This window comes from Apium graveolens, chromosome 10, assembly GCF_009905375.1.
Source record: "Apium graveolens cultivar Ventura chromosome 10, ASM990537v1, whole genome shotgun sequence".
In the NCBI taxonomy this organism is placed as follows: Eukaryota; Viridiplantae; Streptophyta; class Magnoliopsida; order Apiales; family Apiaceae; genus Apium; species Apium graveolens.
Window position 1 is genome coordinate 113,475,663 of NC_133656.1, and position 18,495 is coordinate 113,494,157.

General features: G+C 34.9%; 1 protein-coding gene across 1 annotated transcript; it reads left to right on the plus strand.

The window, feature by feature from the left end:
* The first annotated feature begins 2,450 nt into the window (after window positions 1–2,450).
* LOC141692521 (LOB domain-containing protein 1-like) lies at window positions 2,451–3,941 on the plus strand. Its single transcript, XM_074497388.1, has 2 exons — window positions 2,451–2,782; window positions 3,339–3,941. Exons 1-2 carry the CDS (start codon window positions 2,558–2,560, stop codon window positions 3,681–3,683), a joined length of 570 nt encoding a protein of 189 aa, XP_074353489.1. The 5' UTR covers window positions 2,451–2,557; the 3' UTR covers window positions 3,684–3,941.
* Window positions 3,942–18,495: the final 14,554 nt, after the last annotated feature.

Sequence of the window (18,495 nt, forward strand, 5' to 3'; positions counted from 1 at the left end):
CTCTTACTAGGAGGTGAGTCTTATCCGCCTCTCCAGCAGTAAGGGGGTCATTTGCACCTCACAATAAGACTGGAGTCTTGTCCACCTCTCAATCGGGAAGGGAGTCATGTCCACCTCTCAACAAGATAGGGATCAAGTCCACCTCTCAACAAGAGGGGAGTCCTCTCCTCATACTACTAAGAGGGGAGTCCTCTCCTCATACTACTAAGATGAGAGTCCTCTCCTCATACTACTAAGAGGCGAGTCCTCTCCTCATACTACTAAGAGGCGAGTCCTCTCCTCATATCACTAAGAGGGGAGTCATCTCCTCATATCATGCACGACTCCATATTACTAGGAGGGGTGACCTACCACCATATCACTATGACGGGGGTAGCATGTCCCCATATTAATAGGAGGGGAGTCCTCACCTCATATTTTTAAGAGACTTGATGAGACAAGTGAGAGTCCACGATCACATGCCAACTGCACAAGGAATATTATTACAACACTTTATGACTACATGACCCTATTGGGGCACATCATGGAAATCTAGAGGGACTATATTACGCTTGGAAGGACCTCATCGAGGTCAACACTACTTACATATTTCTGGGTCTACATCACATGACCAGACTCTAAGGGGTCACATGTAAGGGCTCTATGTGTTCTCGTGCCTCACCAACGAGATATCTTCGCCTAATGCCATGAAAGCCTATTACAGCCTAATTGGGCTTGGGCCATGGAATAATATGGGCTTATTACAAACTATCCAACGGTCAACGAACCTGGGCTTTGATGGACCGGGCCAAACCCTAGCCCGTCTAGGTAACTTGTCCTCCAAAGTCTACGTGTGACTTGAACCCTTATAAAATGGTATGTATGCCTCTTGTTTACGGATGAGCAACAGTTTGAAATAAGAGAGAATAAACACTATTCCTCTGACATTCTAAGAATAATCGAACAAGATCAGCTATAACATCCATCAATTTTTATCCCATGTTCTTCGCGTTCTTCATAAAAATAGCCTCAAATCAACATAATTTGCTTCGTGATTCCAGCAACCTCCGAATTCGTGTTGTTACGAATTTCTCCCAACAATAGTTAATTATATTTAATTAAATAATTCTAGTAAAAATGAAATTACAGATATTTAATTTGGAGACTGGCACTTGCACCTAACAAAAGCCAGCCAATAAGAGAGAGTCATCTTCAATGTAGAGTGTAGTAGTGCCACGTATAAAATAGGTAGTTAAAAGAGTAGGAACATTTCACTTGTTTCAAGAGTGGCGGCACCAGCTTCACAGCCTCCTTATTTACTAACTTCAGTCGCTCTCCCGTCATTTCTCAATTTTAGGGGAGTGGATTGAACCGGAATTTTAAAGGATTATTTCATTCATAAAATTTAAATTTATATTATTGAGATTTTAAAAAGTATATTAAAATTTTATAATATTTAATTAAAATTTTAAATTATATTATAAATTTGATGATATTTCAATAAGTATTTTAAATTATGCTAAAAATATTTGATAATATTCAATTGAGATTATTTAAAATTCATTAAAATATGATTTTATTCACATGCTACGGATTTTTTTAGAAAAATGATGAATTTTGTAGAATTGTTTAATATATTTTATGATTTTTGAAAACTCACCATAATTCATGACATTTTGAAGAATTGTGTTTAAATCCTAAACGTTCTTCATGAACTCTAGACATTTTATTTAAAATCGGCCTAAAATCAAAATCAGATATAATTTATTAAAATCCATAAACTATATATAATTCATTAAAAATTTAAGTTTAATACACACATCTTAATCCTTGATTTGTATCATTAAACTAAATTTTGTATCTATTTTATTTAGTTAAAAAAATGTTTGTACACATATTATATGTATATAGTTATTTTTGGTGATAGGGTAAGACTAGTTTTAATTAATCATGTATATCATGTTTAATTTCTAGGTCTTCGATTATAATTTATAATGTATTTGAGAATAATTATTAAAATATATATATTCTTAATATGTTTATATTTTCCAAGACAAATAAGAAAAAGGGGAGCATAAATTAAAGTTTCCAGAATGCTGAAAAAAGTCAGACAAATTACAGTAGATAAACAATATATAGAAAGAAAAGTCTAAATTTGGAGGATAGGCATGGAATATAATTTTAATGTATATAAATAAAAAAATACTTTAATTTTCAACTAGCAAACCTTTTTTAACGACTTTTATAATTAATATAATTTTCAAAACATAATAACACATTTTCAATCTAAAGCACACCGATTTCAAACTCGTAGAGTTTTCATATACCTAAGACAAATAAAAGGTAGCATTCACATACCTAATAAACCATACATCTAAAATGGAAGTTTTCCGACCCAACTCACTCCGTTATTCATAGCATCATTTTACAAAATGATAACGTCATATTTTCATCATGTTTATCTTCCTATGCATAGTATATATATAGAACATTCATCTTCACGATTCCATACCACCAAGTCACCAACAATACACATTTTCAACTCACTTCCTCTCTGACTACAGACACACACATCACTATGGAGTGCAGTGGTACAACAATTACAAAATCTTTATCACCTTCGTCTGCTCCCAACTCACCTCCTATACCATTAGTTGTAAGCCCTTGTGCAGCTTGCAAGATACTGAGGCGGCGATGTGCGGAGAAATGTGTATTGGCACCTTACTTTCCTCCTAGTGATCCTATCAAATTCACCACTGCTCATCGTGTTTTCGGAGCCAGCAACATTATCAAATTTTTGCAGGTACGCTAATTTTTGTAATAGATATTGTTAATGATATAATTGATTTGATCCTGATAAGCTCTGTTTTCTAACAATTTGAGGTTTTAGGAGAGCCGGTAACTTAAGATATTTAGCCAACCTTAGGTACAGGGTTCGAGTATTAATGGAAACACTATCTGTGATTAGTTTTATCAGATTTCCTATTATTTCAAAAATGAACCTCCCTTGATAATGTGAGTATTGGTTTATGGCATGCATGAAACGGTTGTAGTTTGAATACAATTTTTCAGATTCTTTTCAGCTGCCGCGAGTGTGTCAAGATGTGAATGTGTAACATGCAAATTATAAAAGGCAACTAAAAAGTTACAAAAAGAGTGCTAACAAGTTCACATATATAACTGCATACTGGTTTAAGTGGACCTTATTTATGATCGTTTTATAAATGATGTCCTACCTGTCTACAAGTCTACAAGTTGCATGTACAATAAAAATACAAACATTAATACTATTATTATCTAAAATTACAAGAAAATTTGCTGCTTAATAAATCTGAAAATATTAATAATTGTGTTTTCAGGAATTGCCTGAGTATCAAAGGGCGGACGCAGTTAGTAGCATGGTATATGAGGCTAATGCAAGGATTAGGGATCCAGTTTATGGATGTGCAGGAGCAATATGTCAGCTCCAGAAGCAAGTCAATGAGCTTCAAGCACAGTTAGCGAAAGCACAAGCTGAAGTTGTGACTGTGCAATGCCAATATTCCAATCTCATGACTTTGATCTCCATGGATTTTGATCAATCTCCTCAATCCTCACCGGATCAGCAATCTTTTGGCAATTATCCGACCAACGATTTGAGTTTTCTCGACGATAATAATTCAAGTTCATTCGTGCTGGATTCTCTCTGGTCTGATCATTATTAGAAACACAATTTTAATTATGACTCCAAGCTAATGCAGAGGAGATAGTGCTAATTATGAAATGATATACAGAGTTCCTAGTAATGAATAAATTTTACTAGCTAGGAAGTTAATGTTGTTTGGTATGGATAAGATTTATGAAAGCAGCAAGGGTAGTTAATATTTGGTAGTAGATTTTTATAAATGCATGCATTCGATGAAAGAAGAAATATGAAATTGACGGGTCAGTTCCCTTCATGTTGTCCTGGCTGATTTATAGATATACACTAGCTACTTATTGAAGGACGAAGGGGGATAAATGACATTGTATTATGTCCATTCTCATACCTAATTTCATAATTTGGGCCACCTAATTTTCTTTTATCAACTTTGACCCCCTTTTTCTAAGCTTTAATTCAATATATATATCATGTTTGATGGCTTTGATTTGTTGTCATATATTTAATTTCTTCATATCAGTATCTATATATTCTGGAAATATTTATTCTGTGAAACGATGAATGGTAAAAGAAAAAGAGAAGCAGAATTACGGAATGGGAAAACTCATAGGCATCAGATATATGGGTTTGGTGCTGACTTGTGCTTTGGGGGGGAATAAAAAATAAAATAAGCTAATAGCTCTCTTCTTTTTCATGCCCCTCGTTTTGTTTACATCATTTTTCTGCTCATAAATGCTTTCTTCTGTTTTTGTTGGACCTTTTTTTATTCGCAATGTTTTCGTTGATATGATGTTCTTGTTTTTATATTGACTTCTGAAATTTAATGTCAACAGACTGCAGTAGTAATAAAGCAGTGTTTTCACTCTATATTAAACTAGTATAATAACGCATACATGTCATTTTCTAGATTTTTTTATACACCATACAATTATATTAGTAAAATTTTTGATCGTTTTCTTATTGATAAATATTAGATAACATCTAAAATATATCAAATACAAGTAATTTGTGTTTACTAAATACATACAAGCAGGTAGTCATGTGGAAAAGATTGAAGTTAATCTATCAAATATTATCAATATATTTATAAAAAGAAACTAAAAATTGGTAGTCATCTAGGTGTAAAAGGAAAAGATTGAAGTTAATCTATCAAACATTATCAATATATTTATAAAAAGAAACTAAAAATTTAACATATATATATAAAGCAGTGTTTTCACTCTTTATTAAGTTAAGCTCCTGCATATAGTAAACCACCCTGTAAAGACAAAATATTGTAATTATACCGTAATATAGGATTTCAAAACATACTTGCCGTATCTAATTTTTAGCTATTTGAAGGAAAATCTTGTGATAAATTGGAATTATTGGAATAGAGTATCACGTTTCGAGTTTGATTCTCTTCCAAATCACACAATTAATTTTCTTGTGACCATATAATTTTAGATATGAAACTTCAACTCACTATAATTTGCCAGCTACTCTGAAATGAAAGGAATAAAACTTTACAAAACATTATCAACAACGCGTTAAGTTATATCCTCAATTATGAATCAAGATCCATGTTACTTTTATAACAATAAGTCAATAAATAAAGAAATACGTGTACAATAGCTTTTGATAATTATTTATAAGCAAGTAGTTAAAAAAATGCTTCGAGATAGATTGTGTGAAGTTACACGACTAACATTTTTATATGGACTCAATTATTCAATGATTTCACGTGCAACTTCTATTTAGCTTTATTTTGTTAAAACACATTGCATGCATGCATGTTCATAACAAATATGTTATCCTAAAGTAAACTCAAGTATTGAGGCTCCCCACATGACTTGTTTTGACATAACCCAAATAACCTACAATATCTTATCACTACATATATGACTGATGCGATCGATTTCAGCAACAATGCCTTTGTTTTTCCACTTCTTACCTTGATGTACAGTGTACAAGAATATATTTTTACAAGTTTATTTGTTTATCTTCAAACTGCAACTCATCAGTTGCTATTATTTGTTCTTTTCTAGATAAATTCTCTAGAACCTGATGAACTGTGTGTTGACTGTATAGTTCAAATTTGTCAATGTCGGATCTGTTTTCGGACCTTAGGTCTACTGTCAACTTAAAAACTTTCGCATTGTAAACTTAAATGGGTAAATGGATTTTTTGGTCACCCAACTTATTATATTTTTAGGAACTTACCATTCAACTATTATTTTTTTTCTTTTACTCACTAATATTAGGTAAATATTGGTTTTTAATCACTAATGTTAGGTTCGAATTTGATTATTGGCATTATGTCAATTTTTTGTAGCATTTTTAAAATATGGTGGTAGTCTATAATATTTTAATAATTTGATATATGTCTGTATCTTTATATATAATACTCCATATGTCCCTACCACTTTTACCTTGGTGATGAGAGTTTGACAAGGCTCCTAAAAGATGTAGTTTAATGAATTATTTTAATTTTTTTTCTAAATAATAATTTATCGTTTAAATTTCAATATACAAAAAAAAATCTTTAAAAAAAGTTATAAAACTATGTTTGTAAGAAAAATATCCTGTGTGAGTTATTTGATTTAATACCAAATTCATATTATTACAACATTATTCTATTTTTGTGTTTATATATGTACTTGTTTTACAATTCTATTAGAATGGATGGGTTTATAGTTATGATTTTGGGTCCGTAAGAGTTGCATAAATGAGCTATGATTAGTGATTCCATTGAATTTTTGAAAGTGTGGTTTGGTAAAATATTGATATGTATTTTTTTAATATTTTTAATACTTTATGATCAGTTTGCTAATTTGATTATATTAAATTTTTATTTTTTATTTCCCAATAATTTTAGTACGGATTGAGATGCCTCTTCGTAATAATTTTGGTTTTGAGTTTAGTACCCTACCTAAAAAGTAACAGACGTATATCAACCGATTTTATGCGTCTGTTTACAATGTATATACATCTGTTCTGACAAGATGTTCAAAACAATACGTGTCCTTCCTATAACATAGGTCTATAAATTAAACATTATACGACTCCTCCATATGCATCTAGCAAACACAAACACATATAAGCTTTCTTATAAGACACATGTGACACTTTTTGTACTAGTTATCACTATATTTTAATAATGATATAGAAAATTGACAAAATACTAATAATAAAATCTGAACCTAATGTTAGTGACTAAAAAAAATCCGAACCTAACATTAGTGAGTAAAACAAAAAAAAATTATAGTTCAGTGATAAATTTCTAAACACACAATAAGTTGGGTGACGAAAAAATTCATTTTCCCAACTTAAATTTGTTAGTTCATGTTAGACTTAGGTCCGTAAATAAGAGGGTTCTGTTGGACAATTATTCAATATCAAACTAAAAGTTGCCAAACAAAAGGTTTTGTTATCATTTTTATTATCGGAGCTAGCTATATAAATATGCTTAATCGACACACACACACGTATATGGGGACTTATCCACGGGAACAGCCCCGAGAGCAAACAATACAAGTAATCACATGGGGCATTCATTGTATAATGATAAAAAAATGATTTGTGATGACTAAAAATTTCCTACGGCCTCCCGTTTCTAGGGACTACGACCTACAACTTACGACCTCCTGTTAGCTGTGAAATCCACGTCCCCTCGGTGCTACCTATTTTTTCTTAGTCATCCCTGAAATATCGGGGACACTACCAGTGACGGCCTCAACCCCGGGGTCAGGGGCTGACGTCACCAAAATATAACAAACTACAAATATAAATTACTAATTAAACTTTATTATAAAACACGACCCCAAACTAGGAGCCGATGCAGGTTCAAGTATTATTTAGGTTACAACATGTAACACCCCCAAATCCGGGGTCAGGGATCCGGGTTGTCACGAGTTCCATTTCCCTTAATAACACCCAATCTTAATAATTAATCAACTACTCTGTACTGTGACCCCACAATAAACACACACACCACAAGTTATAGTCTCAGAGATGATCATCCAAAAATAATCACAAGTCGTTTTATTCCACAATTACATGCCAATACACCTTAAACAGGTTTCTGAATAAATTTACATTTCTCTGCCATTATTACAACTCATAATATACATAAGTCTGGTACATCATTAGTTGGAAATTTATCCTATTGGTAATTTCTACCTCAGCTATAGCGGCCTCAACGCTTCCAGAAAGCTGCGGAACGTTTCCTATCCGCTTGCGAATTGGGAGCTTGGTCCTGTTCATCTTATCTATCTGATGTTGTGTGATGAAAGAAGAAAGTAAGGGTGAGCAGCAAGCCCACCAAAATAATATGTATAATGATTAAAATATATGAGCCTTCTCATAGTACTCATGAAAGTCTTGGTCAAAAGAAATGAACCAAGTTGATATCTTAATGCGATGAAGTCGTAAAATATTCAGTATATATATATACATATATACTTTTCAAAATATTGGAAGTCCTCTTCCATGCATAATACACACAGAGTTCCAGTGTATAACTGTATAAAAATACCGTTGCAAGGTGATCTCATATATCTAACCTTGTCTCAACGTTTTTCTGAAAATCATTGACATGCATAAGATAATCATTTACTAGATATAAGTTTAAAAGATGAAGTTACAAGATACTCCAATATACTTATATCTTTTCCAGATACTACTTGAACTACCACCGTTCAAGTTATAATTAGTTTCAAAAGTTCATCACATAGATGAGACTACAAGACCAGATTTGAATAGATTAAATCTTTTAAAATATCATCAAAATAAAATGAAGTTACGAGATACTTCATTTGATGCAAACATCATTTTGAAAACTTGAACCTGCCAACACTCAACAATTGCCCAACCGTAGCCTTTCTATCGAAGTGCTCTGGGTAGTGTTGCAGAAATATCCAATTGGATGATGAACTCATTACGGGAGTTTGCCGCGCCAGGAAGACCACTTACGATGATCAGTCGTAGTAGTGCAACCCCACCATTTTCTACATGTAGAGGAGAACCTGTCGGATTTACTTATCAACCGAACGCTGAACTCCTAAGGAATGGACCGCCTTAGCGGAACTTCCAGGCCATTTGGGCCAAAATAATAAGGCTGGGCCGGCGCTACTCGACCACTTACGCCACTCCTAGTTCAGATGAAATCCATGACTCTGAAATGTAAAGCTCGTCCCCACTTTCCCCAAGTAGAAACTTGTTGATACGGCTCCACCAAGAAGTCGTATCTAGTTGGAAAGGAAAACTCACCGATATTTCCCAGGCGATGCCTGTTAATGGATTAACTTGTTCCAAGAATTTTACTTCCCGAGTGTTGGGTAAGTAATCAAAAACTCTTTTATCAAGACAACAACCTTGTTGCAAATATAAAATACACCATAGAGCCGGATCCCTCCGGTTTTGAGCGAGTATTTAAATCCCCTTTTTAAAAGGAAGATCTTAAATATAAAAATGAGTTTTGGGATCCGCTCTAACTTTTGAAAATCATTTTAAAGACTTGAAAACACTTTAAAGAGTATTTGGAATAATGCTGATTTAATAAGGTAAATCAGTCTCAATATAAAGGAATATCTGAATATTATTATTTAAATAATATTCCCATAAAGAATAATCTTTATAAAAATAATTGAAGTAGAAGTTGGAAAACTCATACTTGAAATGAATAGTAAATAATCAAAGATATACTTATACGAGAGTAATATCTTTATTTGAATATCAAAAGTAAGTTTGATTATCGAACATTATTCTTTAATAAAATAAAGAATATTAATAAATAATAAGCGGAGTCATAATACCTCGAATGAATATTATAAATAAAATTCATTAAATAAAATAAAGGAGTCATACATCCTTAAATGAATATCCAAGTAATATTCAATAAATAATATAAAGGAGTCATAAGTCCTCGAATGAATATTCAAGATAATATTCATTAATAAAATAAAGTTATCGAATAAACCTTATTCGATTAATAGTTTTGAAAACTATAACCATATATATATATATATAAATATATATAAATATAAAATCTACTCGGGATCCTCGACTCCCGGTTTTAGAAAATGTTTTCACCTTTGGGTCCCTATACTAAGGGTATATGTAAATTACCGCTATTCTCTAGCATAGGTATTATCAATTGAACCAACAGATATATATGGCAAGAATACGAAATATGCATGCATATGTACCATATCACATGCTATAATATATCGCAAGAATTTGCTAATATAACCATCATGCATCTATTACAAGATAATGCATATACAGGAGTATACATCACAACAACAGTATAATGGGTAGAAAACTTGCCTGAGCGACTGGGGGTTACGAATGGCTCGGGACGAGTCTGGTAACCTATAAACAACAAGTAAGTTGGAATTAAACCAAAGTCACTTGTAAATCTATACATTAACCAACTTAGACTCTAACGCTCGATTTGCGCTTACTGATTCTCTTAAGTCACTCGAGTACCCTCGGCTCCACCATTTTTAATAATTTAACCATTACGAGTTTTAAGGCAATTCCTTCGCGGGAGTCTTACCAACTGCCTATTACACCTTATATAAATGTTTCATACTTCAATTAGTCCTTTAAGGTCTTTAACCTATGTTTCAAAGTAAGGCGAGGGGTAAGGGTTCGTTCACGAAACGTCGTTACTTAAAACGGCCGTTTCTCCTAAACCGTTCATCGGAATCAAACGAACCACATATCAAAACGAAGCTCGTAACATGAACTATCTAAACATGGCAATGGTCAAAACCTAGCAGTGAGTTCAAGGGTTCTGATGTTAAGAACAAAAACAGTCTACGGTAAATCGAGCATTACGACGGCTATGTTTACGCGATTTCCCAAATTTAAACCATTCCAAAATAACCACCAACCAATCCCAATTCACAACCCAATCAAAACTCCATCCCTCCTACATCATAACAGCCCCAACAACTCCACATTAACAATTTATACTTATTCCCCACATGAACTAAAAGCTTTACTTAGGTTCCTTAACTAATTATCAAGATTTACAACCCCAAAAATACCACAAAACCAACTAATCTCTACAAACTCAACCAAACTTTAAACAATCAAGCATCATGCTTCACATATACTATATAAATCATATTCATTCCTAATTATTCAAAGCTAAAGCTAGGTTTTGGAGTTTATACCTTCCTTGGAGAGTGGAGAATCAAGAGAATGGCTTGGAATCACCCTTAAAGTCCTTATCCAAGCTTAAACTAAACAAAACTTCAAGAACAAAATTTTTAGTTCTTCAAAAACACTATTCACCATCTTCTTCCATGATTTTTAGGAAGAGATTGTGGATGAATTAGAAGCTCAAACTTATAGGATAGCTATAACTAATCATAAGGGACCTTGGATAATTACCTTGTGATTTAACAATGGTTGGATCTTGATTTTGAATTTTTCTTTCTTGCTTTTTCCTTGAAAGCCGAGAGCAAGATGAAGAAATGAAATATCTTTGTGTTTTGTGAGTTGTTTGCTTGGTTACTAGCTTTTGATTTTGGTAAATTACCTTTTTAACCATGAAATTTGTGTGGTTATTAATCAACCACACCTCCTTCCCTTATGTCATGCTTAGGTCATCCTATGATGTCATCCTTCCCTCTTTGTCCTCTTCCCATTGGTTGGATGACATCATCCCCTCTAATCTCTTTGATTAACTTCCCAATTGTTTGCCTAATGACCGCTGATCTGTTATACGGTTCGCTTAACTTTCGTTTTCATTTATCGTTTGAGGGATCATACCCGGGATCTTATTACTTAGGTTCCCTTAACCTTTCTCAATATATTATATTCCTTTTATGATCCTCTCTTATAATCCTTTAATTTAAATCCTTCTTATCTTGTTACCTTATACTCAATTCTTTTCGTATCTAGTGGATTTACGGGAAAAATCAAAGTGTTCGGAATTGGATTCTGATGATCTTTACATACACTTATATACCATATAGAGTACTAATAAAATCTCAGAATATCCATACCAGAACCCCTACATAGTGTGACATGAAAAGTTTTCTCATTCAGCATAATCTGCAAAATCACTATTCATAAGGGTTTCAAAAATTTCCAAAAATTGGGTTTATTACAGTCTCCCCTCCTTAAAAGGATTCCGTCCCGGAATCAGATAGAAAATGAATAGGGATACTCTCTTAGCATTGCACTTTCTAACTCTCGAGTAAATTTTCCCACATTGTGGTCCCACCACCAAACTCTGCCTAGTTTGATAATCCTTCTCCTAAGCACTTGTTCCTTTTCACTCTATAACCCTTCCTAGTTGCTCCATATAGGTTACGTCGGGTTGCGTGTCTATGTGCTCATATGCCCCTATTTGTCTGGAATCCGAATTACACTTTCTTAACATTGATACATGAAACACGTTATGACTTGCTACATGTTCTGGGGTAAAGCTAGCTAATATGCTCACCTCCCAATACTTCTTAATATATCCAAGGGTCCAACAATTGGTGGACTTAGCTTTCCTTTCTTTCCGAATCTCATTAACCCCTTCCAAGGAAATACCTATAACAACACTAGGTCCCCTACTTCCCATTCCTTGTCCTTTCGTGTCAAATCAACATACTTCTTATGTCCATCTTGGGCTACTACCAGCCGTCCTCTGATTAAATCTATTAAATCCTTGGTCCTTTGGACCACTGCTGGTCCGAGTATCTTGCGCTCTACAACTTCATCCTAACATAAGGGGGATCGACATTGTCTTCCCTCAAAAATCTCATAAGACGACATCTCGATACCTGACATACGATCTATTGTCGTAAGATAACTCAATCCGCGTTAAGTGATCATTCCAATTTCTTTCAAGTCTATTGCACAGACTCTCATTATAGCTTCTAGCATTATAGCTTTTGCTTCTCACTACCCATCCTTTTCCAGTTCGTAGTCGCTACTACCTTCCGTTCCTAATATTATACTGGTTATACTTTTGCTCGTTAGCGTTCTATAACCTTTTAATAACCACGTCAACCTTAGTATCACGAATGTGTTTCCATTCCGAATACTACCATAACTTTATTACTCCTTTTTCAGCTGTTTCTATTTTCCAAAATTTGATCAATCATATAGAAGTAAAGGAATTTGTTGAGAGATCACTATGATCATGAACACTTGTTATATCGCATAGTTAGTACAAAAGGTGGCCAGCCTTTAGTACTTGACAAGCAATTAAACAACATGTGGTATCCTACTAGGCTTCTATCACAAAGATAGATAGTCATTCGGCAATACCTCCCCTTCTGGAAGGGTTGTTCTTCTCAGCTTACATGAAATGAAAAGAAGAGAAAAGAACGAACTGAAGAGAATTTTAAATATGTAAAAAATATTGCCATAAAATATCTGGCTTGGAATCTACCTCTGAACTATAGAGGTTTGTCATAGGAGAATAAAACATATATGTATTTATATCAACATCAAGTATTATAGCATCGCATTTCACATGCTTAAATATTTTTGCTATTCCGTCCATCATTCTATGGACCCATGCTCTTCCTCGAGCTTATACACAATCACCTTTGAAACTCCCTCGACATTGAAAATCGAATCTGGGATCTCATTCTAGACATCATCGTTACTAGAATTCTATGCTTGCATCGCAACCTTCCTCGTATAGTAATACGACTCTCTATTGATAAGAAGGAATAAATATTCAATAGGTAGATACTCTACTTAATTAGTCTATCAATGATAATTTATACACTACCACGACCCGATTAGTAGTACTTAATCTCAACATCCATTCCAATACAACTCTCATGGTTGTAATCAGCTCATTACTCGCAGAATCATTGCTGCCTTACTATGGTCCACCACTGACCTACTGTCATCATTCACTTTCCATGAAATCTTAATATCTAACCATACGGAGTCCATACATGTCGTATAGAATACTTCTAAGGAGTTAACATAACCACCAATCATAATTCATGAAGAACACTCCAGATCCTGATGTACATTCATGACATGAAGCAGATAAAATTGCAGAAGAGTTTCAATCAAAGCAACGATAGCAGGTTAATACCATTCTTAATCATATGCCTTCAATAGAAGACTTAACTCAAAGATTCGTTTAGTCCTTTTTGAAACATGGTCCTGGATTATTCTCAAGATAGGACCTTCTAAGATAGATAGCCCGCTCATGGCGATTATACGAATTAAACCTTTACCAACTACTAATACGGTTGGGTATTGCACAGTCATCAGAAGGAATGTCAATCTTCCAAACCATAATACAACCTTCATAGCTTTAACCATCATCACTGTATTCCTTTGGCACACGCGCCTATAATTATCCTCTTACCTTTAAAGTGTCGGCCACCTCTTTGGCCTTTCCTGATAGTAAAATTTCCTTACAGTCAATGTCATTTTAACCACCTCCAAATAAATTTTCTACCTCATTTCAATCATAGCTTATGTGAAGATGTTTTCCTTAAAATCTGATGAGTAAAAAAAATCACTATTTTCCATAAGTTATTGCCTCAGTCTTGAGAGGTTAATCACTATCGCGACTAACTCTCGATCGTACTTAGAACATCTTTTATCTTAGGTCCTAATTGCCCTGAACAATTTCGACCTTTACTGGTTTGATCCATACTTTCTCGTGGTTTAACACGTGCCCCACTTGGCATCATTATAATTATGTCATATTTCCTTTATCAACATTTCTATTCTTGAGAATTTTGAATATTACCTTTCTTCTTGTAAAACCTCTAAGGTTATCCTTCAATCGTTCCTCCTGTATTCCCTAGATACAGGGCATATCAAAATACCATTTACTACTACTAGAACCATTGTCTATATACTTCTGAAATTTTTTTCCACTGATCCTTAAAGGTTGTTATTACCTTAATCCTTTCCAATTCATATTGTCAAAACTCATACTATCCCTATTAAGGGTAAAATGCCAACCTGTATGCATTCCCCTAGGATTCGTTTTAAGTTACCGATGTTCTATCCTTAATTTCACCTTTAAAAAGGTACATGCATCCTTCCATGGATAAATCAAGTCATATATCCCTGATAAGGGTGTCTTATTCAATCATTCCCACCTCGATAGTATATGCCTAATTTCACAATAACATCTGTATTCAAAATGAGGTCAATCAATATGGCCTCCAAAAGATAACAACGGTTATCCGCTTTTCTTGCCTAATTTGGTAACGATAACAAGGATGTTCTGGAAGATATTGGTCGTGTTCAACGTGAACCTCTTCTTAATAATTCCTTATTTACTTTTGTTGTTTATCTCAACAGTCACCTCAATGTTGGGATATCTTTCATACCTGGCGTCTCCCTTTCTGGGTATCAAGCCACCGGTCTTACACTTCACATTCTTGAGGGTCACTACTTCATCCAATTTTCCTAATTTCTTACTTCCTTGTCTCCTCAGTCTATCCGCGTCTCATTATTTATCCTTCGAATTATCTCAAGGTTTCCTCGAATCCTCCCAACTTACAGGGGATAAAATATATGTATCTCTTATGCATTCAACCATCAATTTTAACTCATGGTGAATCACCCTCATCCTGACGATTACATACTTTTCTATTTCTATTGCTACGAGTCTTTAGGGTTTCCTCATACCCAACTTCCTTATCATTCCTCAAACTCTATTGCCTTTATATTCCTTTCCACTTCAGTTTCTTTTTATTTTCCTTTCTCTTATCATTATTTCATGAACCAACCCAACATAAGCATCGATTTCAAACATCCCGTCATTCTGGATTCGTGTCCTCAGAACGAATCTTGACAACTTTTACAACTTAGATTCATAATTCATCATACTCGTCTGCCTTTATTCTGGCTCTAAAGCTTTTACACTATCTCTATAACCTTGGGAAGTACTTTCCTGAAAATAATTGACTGAACTTAAATCAGTTTATTATAATCTCTTGCTCCGTGCCTTCCTTGGTCTTTCACCAGAGGGTGGTCTCTCTCTTAGGAGGGTAAGTGACAAAAATAGTCTTTTGTGGTTCGTCAATCATTTAGAATCTCAAATGATTCCTATATTTCCTTTAGCCAGGCTCTTGCCTCGACTGGGTCAACTTGTTCCTTGGAACACTGAGAGCTTAGCGATTTAAAGGTCCTGAAAGAATTTCCCACTACATTGTTTCTCTCAAGGTGGTGGTTGGGAATAAAGTATAAGTTCTGTTTAGACAGGTCCATGAATTTCTGTATAGGAGTACCGTCTCGGGTCTCCTTATCCCGCTCGTCTTTTGCTTTCTTAGTCTAAATATTTCTTCCTACTCCCCATAATTGGCGTCATCTTTTAATTTAAAATCCTCATTTTCCACTTTATTATATTCCGGTTTCTTGATATCTTAATTGCGACCTCCCTGATTATCACATTCAAGGTTTGCCCCTAATCTTATTCCTTGTGGGGGCATATTACTTGGAAAATTTTGAGAATCTCCGGATATTTGTCTTACTTACTTTGCTTAAGTCTTCCCCTCGTTTAGTCCTTGCACGATTGCAAATTATGAATTCTTAAGTTCGATAAACTTCATGACACTCTCTTAAGTGTTAATAGTGCAATTAACAATGTGATCTTATCACAAACAAACTGATCTGAACTGAAATTAACGGATATATACATAACCATTTGTTCGAGGGTACAACAACTGAGCATATTAAAGAGAATTACATCATTTGATCTGATCGCTTATAACCCAAAAGTACTACCATAGATAATCATCTAGTCATTAAAACTAATCATCCATAACTTAGGCTAATCCTCCAAAAGCGGTGCTGCATGAAATTCTTGTCAGATTGTTCAGACTCTGCACACTATTATGGATCAAGAAATGCGGGCACGCACGACATCCCTAACCTGCTCCATTAAAGCGGTGATGAGGTCTAGGATAGCTGCAAGTAGAGCTGGATCAATCTGACCCTCAAGATGGCCTCTAGCTGTAACACGGGTGGTAGCCTCAATCCTTTCCATGCTATGAGCTAATCCTGCCGGAAGTACCCCGCCCTCAATCCTTGGTGCAGTAAGTCGATCCAACAGATCACTCCTAACATTACGGGCCTCGGACAGGCCACCCAAAGTCATGTGATAATTGGTGATAAGAGAAGCCTGAGTGGTAGCATCTAGCAGTCCATGGGGTGCAGGTGGCGCAGACCCAGGAGATCCAAACGGATAACCAAGCACGGTATCAGGTGACAATGGTGCAGGAGATAATGGTGGCATTTCCTCAGTAGGTGCTGGGCTCTGTACAGGGGAGGGAACATGAATTGGTGGAACCTCATGGATGTCTACAGGAACCTCTGGAAGAGGGTCTAATACTTGTATAATTGGGGTCGTGGAAGGCCCCACTCCTTCTGCCCTCATTAACCTTTGTGCCCTTGGTAACTCTTCATCCTCTAGTGCCACCCTCGCGGCCATTCTTGCTCTGGTAGTCGCCCTGACTACGGTCATCAATTCCTCAGCCGTCCTCTCTTCATTCTCATCAGGATCCTCCATGAGATCCTCCTCAGCCACAATCCTTTTCGGAATAACATCCTCAACCGCAACATTCTCAATATGAATCTCATCCGGTCCCTCATTAGGGTACTCCATCGGATTCATAATTTGATCTCCAGCTTGTAATAAAAATCCTCATGCTGATGCTCCTGAACCTCAGGGTTCGGTGCCCCACTGCCCTATACAAGAACGAACTATGTTACTATCACGATATTTATAAGGGTTCACGTAAGGGTTTTAACTGTCAGTACTACGTTAGGTAGCCTGACTATGAACTTGGCAAGAGTTCTTAATATCTTAGTGAACTTATTATCTTTACGTCACATCATCTCTGAGGTTTATAACGCTTAGCTCTGATACCACTTCTGTAACACCCCCAAATCCGGGGTCGGGGATCCGGGTTGTCACGAGTTCCATTTCCCTTAATAACACCCAATCTTAATAATTAATCAACTACTTTGTACTGTGACCCCACAATAAACACACACACCACAAGTTATAGTCTCAGAGATGATCATCCAAAAATAATCACAAGTCGTTTTATTCCACAATTACATGCCAATACACCTTAAACAGGTTTCTGAATAAATTTACATTTCTCTGCCATTATTACAACTCATAATATACATAAGTCTGGTACATCATTAGTTGAAAACTTAGCCTATTGGTAATTTCTACCTCAGCTACAGCGGCCTCAACGCTTCCAGAAAGCTGCGGAACGTTTCCTATTCGCTTGCGAATTGGGAGCTTGGTCCTGTTCATCTTATCTATCTGATGTTGTGTGATGAAAGAAGAAAGTAAGGGTGAGCAGCAAGCCCACCAAAATAATATGTATAATGATTAAAATATATGAGCCTTCTCATAGTACTCATGAAAGTCTTGGTCAAAAGAAATGAACCAAGTTGATATCTTAATGCGATGAAGTCGCAAAATATTCAGTATATATATATACATATATACTTTTCAAAATATTGGAAGTCCTCTTCCATGCATAATACACACAGAGTTCCAGTGTATAACTGTATAAAAATACCGTTGCAAGGTGATCTCATATATCTAACCTTGTCTCAAAGTTTTTCTGAAAATCTTTGACATGCATAAGATAATCATTTACTATATATACTTTTAAAAGATGAAGTTACAAGATACTCCAATATACTTATATCTTTTCCAGATACTACTTGAACTACCACCGTTCAAGTTATAATTAGTTTCAAAAGTTCATCACATAGATGAGACTACAAGACCAGATTTGAATAGATTAAATCTTTTAAAATATCATCAAAATAAAATGAAGTTACGAGATACTTCATTTGATGCAAACATCATTTTGAAAACTTGAACCTGCCAACACTCAACAATCGCCCAACCGTAGCCT